The sequence below is a fragment of the Cannabis sativa genome, chromosome 4 (genome assembly GCF_029168945.1).
Source record: "Cannabis sativa cultivar Pink pepper isolate KNU-18-1 chromosome 4, ASM2916894v1, whole genome shotgun sequence".
Lineage (NCBI taxonomy): Eukaryota > Viridiplantae > Streptophyta > Magnoliopsida > Rosales > Cannabaceae > Cannabis > Cannabis sativa.
In genome coordinates, this window is record NC_083604.1 from 7778984 (window position 1) to 7787382 (window position 8399).

General features: G+C 32.3%; 1 protein-coding gene and 1 pseudogene across 1 annotated transcript; both read left to right on the top strand.

Annotated features, from left to right (window-relative positions):
* The first annotated feature begins 3349 nt into the window (after positions 1 to 3349).
* Positions 3350 to 4904, top strand: LOC115713025 (stemmadenine O-acetyltransferase-like). Its single transcript, XM_030641497.2, has one exon. The coding sequence runs from the start codon at positions 3437 to 3439 to the stop codon at positions 4724 to 4726; it is 1290 nt and encodes a 429-aa protein (XP_030497357.2). The 5' UTR covers positions 3350 to 3436; the 3' UTR covers positions 4727 to 4904.
* A 1981-nt stretch (positions 4905 to 6885) lies between these two features.
* LOC133036446 (stemmadenine O-acetyltransferase-like) lies at positions 6886 to 7919 on the top strand (annotated as a pseudogene).
* Positions 7920 to 8399: the final 480 nt, after the last annotated feature.

Consider the following 8399-nt stretch of genomic DNA (forward strand, 5'->3'; position numbering starts at 1 on the left):
TAAGACTCATGTAATTGGTTTTGATTAATCAATTATAATTCTCAAATTAGACTATGTCTATTTGTGAATTTTTCACTAAGTAAGGGCGAAATTGTAAAGAAAGAGTTATTAGGGGCATATTTGTTACTTATGATACTTTGTATGGTTCAATTAATAAATATGATAAATGACAATATTATTTAATAATTATTTATAGTTATTAAATAGTTAGAATTGGCATTTAAACGGTTGAATTAGAAAATTGGCATTTTTGAGAAAATCAGATGCAGAAAAGATAAAACTGCAAAATTGCAAAAAGTGAGGCCCAAATCCACTAGTATAGGGCCGGCCACTTTTATAGGAATTTACCTCTGATATTTTCATTATTTTAATGCCAAATAATTCAAACCTAACCCTAGTGGAATGCTATAAATAGATAGTGAAGGCTTCAGGAAAATTACACTTTTCTTCTAACACTTCTGATTCAGAAAAAACTGAGCCTTCTCTCTCCCTATCTTTGGCCGAACCCACTCTCTCTCTCTTCCTCTTGAGAGTTTTGTTTGATGATGTCTTTCTAAGTTAGAAAACCCTAAAAAGCAGACCTCTTCTTCTCTTTTATTTTTGAAAATTCAGAGGGTATGTTCTCTTAGATTTCGTCATAAAATTTCGCGCTCCTTGGTGTTGAGAGCTTGCCCACACATGTCAAAGCAATACTCAGCATAGTGAGGAAGATTGTGACGAACACCATCGAAGGAGAAGAAGATTTTGGTTCAAATCTTGATCATACTCTGCAATAGAAAGAATTAAGGGTTAAAGATCTAAACGGAAGGAGTCATATTATTCCTCTGCCATCACTTTAAGGAGTACTTAATCCCTAATGTGTTTATACTTAATACCTAAATGAGTTGATTCATGAAGTGTTGGAAAGCTGAAAAAGAGATCTAAAACTTGTATGTTTTGAAAGTTTTCAAAATCTGACCAGAACATTGACGAATTTAGGCTTGAAGTTTCAGCTTTATTTATTTGCAAAATTTTCTCTATTTTATAGATCATCTTATTTCCAATATTTGACCAATTTGAACATTTTAAGTGTCGAAAATTGAAACCAACAAAAAAAGCGTAATTCTACTCCAAAAACTAAGAAGAAAATATATACTAAATTTTACAAACATTAGGCTAAAAATAGCCTAACATTTGGGTCTGAGGTCCAAGTCCGGATCCAGGTTTGGAGTTCGAGCCCCGATTCATGTCTAGGTCTAGGGTTTGGGGTTCGTGTCTGGGTCTAGAATTGGGGTTCAGAATTCAGATCTGGGTCTGGGGTCCTTATCCGAGTCCGGTTCTAGGTTGGGGTTGGGGTCTAGATCAGGGTCTGAGTTCAGGTTCGGGTTTAGTTTCGGGTCTGATTCTGGGTCTGGGGTCTGAGGTTAGGGTCGGGGTTAGGGTCCGTTGTTCGGGTCCAAGTCTGAGGTATGGGGTCGGGGTTGACGCCAGACCCGCCCTTTGTAAACATTACAATATAAGTTAATACATGCTATTTATTATGTATTAAATAATACGACTCACATTGTATTAAAATTTATGGTGATAATAATTAATACAATACAATGTTTTATCCAAAGATAATAATATTATTTGTTACTTAAAATAATACAACTCTTATACAGTCTGTAAAGTCCTTTTTTGGCAAGTTAGGTGACAAAATAATTTTTCCTTTTTATGGTAAGATTGCTATGCATTCATTTTCGAATTCTTACCTCTTTTATTCGGTTTTTAGTTGCCATTTTCCTTGTTTGGAAAGTTGCACTTTCAGCTGAACTTTCCTTTGTTGAAAACTTCTCAAAAGAGAAGTTTTGGAAAGTTGTCTTTTTTGGGAAACCTTGTTTATTGCCTTTTCCTTATTAATTTCGATTGTATCTTGATACAATCAGAATATCTAATCTGTTTTTGGCAGGAATCAAGCTTTGATAGAAGATCGGACCCGATTTAAGTAAGATTCCCGTTTCTGGGCAGATCTGATGCGTCAGCATCCGAATCTTATGTAGCAGATCGTGTTTCTTTTGGAAAGTTTCTGTTCAACTGCTAATTCGATCTTGTGGTTGCCTCTTTGGTTTCTATGGTCTATAAATAGAGCCTAGAGAGCAACCATTCGAATTACCTCTTCCATTATTCATTTTCTACATTTATCTTTTGAGAGAAGAGAGTCATTCTTTGTTTTGTGAGAGCCTAGTTGTTCATCTAGGTTCTAGTTGTTCTATTTCTGTTCTTACTCTATCCTAGAGGTTGTGAAGAACTACTTGACTGAACAAGAGATTGGTCTTCGGGAGAAGACTTGATAAAGCCTTACTTCGGGAGGAAGTAAGCACTTGGTCTTCGGGAGAAGACTTGTTGAAGCCTTACTTCGGGAGGAAGTAAGCACTCACACTTCAAAGATGAAGGGAGTTCGGGCTTGAAGGTGTTTCAAGAAGTCAGATTCATAAAGTGGATTACAAAGGATTGCGGCAATACTTTAGAGGGAGTCTAAACTTGTTTAAGTCAATTGTCTTTGTAATTTTGATACTTTATTAATTGATTTCATTCTCTGGGCGTGGCCCCGTGGACTAGGAGTGTTCGGGAGAACACTGATACCACGTACAAATCTCTTGTGTCAAGTTATTAATTTTTCTGCAAATATTTTATATTCTGCCTGTTCAGTTTTGCTGTAGCAGAATTACTTTCTGCTGCTGCAAACTCTTACAGTTTTTATATTTTTTTATATACAACTGACATTTGCAAAAACACAGTTTTTCACAGTCTACCAAACGAGCTCTATGTAGACTAACTTATTATCGCTCAAAGAGGGTGAACCACTATAAAAATCTGGTGTTCATCATTGTTATTTGTCTTTTTAATACATTAGTTTATTTTGATCGACATTCACTTTTATTCATCTTGTTCACTTACATTCTTCTTAGATCTATTAACAAGAAACCACGTCAATAGTAAATTAATAGAGATTTTTCAAAATTGACAAGGAGGATCCCGTAACTAGGTCATGTGAACAAATCAATAAAAAAGAAATTCTAAAAAATTTCTCCTCATATATTGTTGGGGAGAGGTGATGTATCAGTACAACATAAAAGTGTGTTACTGTAGACCCTCCCTTGCATATAATTTTTTTTTTTCTATTTTGTATTAATGAGAATAAAAATTAAATTTGAAAATTTCAATTATTATTTTAATAAAGTATGGGTGTTGAAGAATTATTAAAAATATGGGTCCAGAAATTTTTTATTTTAAAACTTTGTATGAAAATGTAATTTTACAATTGTATAAGGGGTAATTATATAATATTTATCTGTCCATATATACATTATATATATACATGGGATGCATAAGAGTTCTCCATTGGAGGCAAAGGCCAAATATTGAAGTTCAAACTTGATCCAAACAGTCTTAGTAAATTTAGTTAATTGATAAGATGGTGAGCGTAAGAGTAGATATAGTCTCCAAAGAGATGATCAAACCTTCTAGCCCAACTCCAGATCACCTTCGCTCTTACCAACTCTCCTTTCTTGATCAAATTTCTCCTCCACTATTCGTCCCTTTTGTTATGTTCTATGACAAAGAGAAAGATAGTACTAATAATTATAATGATGTTGTTGAAATATCTACCAAGCTCAAAACAGCCATGTCTCATGTCCTAACTCAATTTTATCCCTTAGCTGGACGACTCAGCGAGGCTACTGCTTCCGTTGATTGCAATGACATGGGAATCCCTTTCTTTGAAGCCAAAGTAAGTTGTCAATTATCTGAGTTCTTAGCTCAAAACCCCATTCTACCTATTGAGCTCAACAAGTTCATCCCATTCAAACCTGATTATGAAGAAGTGTCCCATCTACCTTTAGGCATCCAACTCAACATCTTCAAGTGTGGCTCTATTGCTATTGGTTCATGCATATCTCATAAATTTGTAGATGGCATATCATATTTTATGTTCCTCAATAGATGGACAGCAATTGCTCGAGGAGATCAAGATCAACAACTGAGATTCGAAGCAGCCTCACTCTTTCCTCCTATGAATTTATCACAGTACAACTCTAAAACTGGCTTTGTAAACAAAAATAGCATGAGTTTTACATCTAAAAGATTTGTCTTCAAGGCCTCTAGTATCAAAGATCTTAAACAAAGATATGTTGTGGACAATAAAAGTGTTTCTCGTGTGGAGGCTTTGTCAGCTTTCATATGGAACCGTTTTGTTGCTGTTGATGATTTATCCAAGAAAACTAATAATTATGTGATGAGTTATCCAATGAATCTTCGAAACAGGTTTGATCCTCCACTCTTAGACTGTTCATTTGGAAATATTTTCAGACTTGTAATGTTTGATGTTGATGTATCCGAAGATAATGAGTGTGAGATTTTTATAAGAAAGCTTAGAGAAGAATTTAGTCACATTGATGGCAAGTATTTGAAAATGCTACAGCAACAAGAGGGAATGGTGAAACACTTGGATTTTATTAAGAAGATGACTAATGAAAAGACTCTTTTTAGTTTCAGTAGTTGGTGCAGATTTCCTTTGTATGAATCAGATTTTGGTTGGGGAAAGCCTGTTTGGGTTGGCGTGCCTCCCTTTCCATCCAATAATTTGGTCGTGTTAATGGATTCGAAATCAGGTGATGGTGGAATAGAAGCCTTTATCAACTTAGACAAAAATGTCATGGATAAACTTGAATCGGATGAAGAGTTTCTGGCATTTGTGTCTGTTTGATATTATAATTATTATTATTATTATTATTATTATTATTATTATTATTATTATTATTATTATTATTATTATTATTATTATTATGTTAGTTATGTTTTAATTTATTATTCTAAGTGATTAATTATTGTGCCTAATTTTATACTTTTGATATAATAAATTATTGGTCATAATTAATTAGCTAGGGCATGTGCCTTCAACATATTAAAGCATATCTAACCTCTCTATAAATTTATAATATTTTATTTTATTACTCTTTTACATTATTTAATTATTTGTAGTACTTTTTTTGTAAAATGCTTTAATAGCGAGCAACTTTAAAAATTATTAAAATCATATTATATTATTATTTAATATATATTAAATAGTTATTTTTTTTAAATGACAAAATAATAAAACAAAAACAAAGAGAATACATGTTGTTGTTAGGTATTTTTTTGGCATTATTTTCACTCTAAATAAGCATCCATTCAAAGATACCAAAAACAAATTCATGTCAACAAATGTTCTGCCAAAAGTAAATCCATCTCATCAAATATTCTTAAAATCAATTCATTGGTAATATTGCTCTTAATATTTGTATGTCACAATGTCTAATGTGCTTTATCTCTTTTTTCATAAGTTATATATATGGATCAAAGTTTATTTATGTGATTTATTAAATTAAAAAGTTTATTTATTTATTTGTACTTTAAGATTACATTTATTATTGTCATATTAATTATTGCATAACAACATTTCTAATAGAGATAAAAATAAATAATACAAAGTTGAAATATAAAAATATATTCCAATGATATTGTTGATGGTAATGTCAACCAAGTTAAGGCCGAAAAATTAAAGTAAAGATAAAGATTAAAGATGATTAACTATTAAGTTCTTATGAACTCATGTAAAAATGGAGAAATGCTATTGTTGCATTGATTCGTGAATATGAGTTGCAACATATAATTTTCAACCCCACTCTATCTAATTAAAGAGGGTCCTATTTATAGTTACACTATTGGCCTTGATATATGTGGTCCCAAAAGCTAAAACATATATATTCTTATCTATACTAAGAAAATCAACATTGCAAGGGGTAGTTGTGGTCGGGTGTCAGTTCATACTGACACCTGTGGATTTGGTATCTATTACCCTTTGTACACCTATTACTTGCCCATGCCCTATAGAGGCGTGGAGGCTTTATCTGATCCCCATCATGTACACCGTACAGTGTGTCCCATGCCTTGTATCTTTACACCAGGTACTCTAGCACTTTGTACCTAGACATTGGCTATGCACCAAAGTGCATAGACCCCGCCATATGGTTCTTGATGAGAAGTTAGTAACAGTGGATGAAGCTTCTCTTTTCCACTTCCATGTTGTGTCCGTTCTACTTCATGGGTAAGTTTCCTTTCTCAGACATTACTTATGCGATCTTGCTTACTTTCACATGCTAATGTGGACTTATGCTCTTTAAATTTCAATCCTCGGGATCACCCACTGCCTATCATCCTTGTGTGCCTCGTCGGCTCCTCTATAGGCTCAGCTTGAATCTTGCATGCAAGACCTCAAATTGTAGACTATTGAGAATGATAGTCTATTGAACAAGGCATCTCATTTGAAGGGTAAGATGTCTAGTGCCACATCTTTAGTAGATACTCTTTTCTTGGAAAAGTAGACTCTTGGGAAAACAATCCACACTTTAAGGGAGACCATTGACCCTTTTCCCTCCCACCAGAGGCCTTTGAGAATATTTCTATCGAGCATACTTTATACAGTGTTTGGCTCCAATGCTTGCCTTTCAACTTCTCTTACTTCGAGCCTCCATTTGCTAAAGTTGCAGAGTGGCCTGCGAACAGTGGGGGGGTATTGAAAGCTTCTTCCATTGCCAATTTTCTGCCTTTATAGCATATTTAACTTTATTTTTTGGAAGACTATATTGTTAGATTTTGTGCCCTAAATAAAATTCATTTGAATATAATCAAATTTTCTAATTAATAAAAGATAAGAAATTATTTTATGTTGCATGGTTCACATGATTTATTTCATGATTATATATTTAATGTATGAATTATATTAAGTCTAGAACATATATTTATTCATGATTATAGTATTTTCAACATTGTAGAATATAATCAGGATTATATGTTTAAAAATTTAAGTCCTATGATTTTTCAGTACACTAGATTTAGATTGACATGATAACCTGCGACAAGGTATACAACTACCTCTAAGCATCCAACTCAACATCTTCAAGTGTGGCTCTATTGCCATTGGTTCATGCATATATCATAAATTTGTAGATGGCATATCATATTTTATGTTTCTCAATAGATGGACGGCAATTTCTCGAGGAGATCAAGATCAAGAGATAAAGATCAACAATTGTGATTCATAGCAGCTTCACTCTTTCCTCCTATGAATTGATCACAGTACAACTTTAAAACTGGCTTTGTGAACAATAATAGCATGAGTTTTACCTCTAAAAGGTTTGTATTCAAGGCCTCTAGAATCAAAGATCTTAAACAAAAATATGTTGTGGATAATAAAAGTGTTTCTTGTGTGGAGGCTTTGTCAGCTTTCATATGGAACTGTTTTGTTGTTGTATGATGATTTATCCAAAAAAAAAACTAATAATTATGTGATGATTTATCCAAAAAAACTAATAATTATGTGATGAGTTATCCAATGAATCTTCGAAACAGGTTTGATCCTCCACTCTTGGATTGTTCATTTGGAAATTTTTTTAGACTTGTAATGTTTAATGTTGATGTATCTCTAGATAATGAGTGCAAGACTTTTATAAGAAAGCTTAGAGAAGAATTCAGTCACATTAATGGCAAGTATTCGAAAATGCTACAGCAAGAAGAGGGAATAGTGAAACACTTGGATTTTATTAAGAAGATGAGTAATGAAAAGACTCTTTTTAGTTTCAGTAGTTGGTGCAGATTTCCTTTGTACGAATCAAATTTGGTTGGGGAAAGCCTGTTTGGGTTGGCGTGCCTCCCTTTTCATCCAAGAATTTGGTCGTGTTAATGGATTCAAAATCAGGTGATGGTGGAATAGAAGCCTTTATCAACTTAGACAAAAATGTCATGGATAAACTTGAATTGGATGAAGAGTTTCTGGCATTTGTGTCTGTTTGATATTATTATTATTATTATTATTATTATTATTATTATTATTATTATTATTATTATTATTATTATTATTATTATTATTATTATTATTATTATTATTATTTTTCCATTTGTTGTTCTAAGTGATTAATTATTGTGCCTAATGCTATACTTTTGATATAATTAATTATTGATCATAACTACTTAGCTAGGGCCATGTGCCTTCAACATATTAGAGCATATCTAACCTCTCTATAAATAGATAATATTGTATTTTATTACTCTTTTACATTATTTGATTATTTGTAGTACTTTTTGTAAAATGCTTTAATAGCGAGCAACTTTAAAAATTATTAAAAAATCATATTATACTATTATTTAATATATATTAAATAGTTATTTTTTTAATGACAAAATTATAATAAAACAAAAATAAAGAGAAGATATAAAAGATGATGTTGTTAGGTATATTTTTAGCATTCTTTTTCACTCCAATAATATAAGGATCCATTCAAGCAAAGATATACCAAAAATAAATTCATGTCATCAAATGTTCTGGCAAAAGTAAATCCATC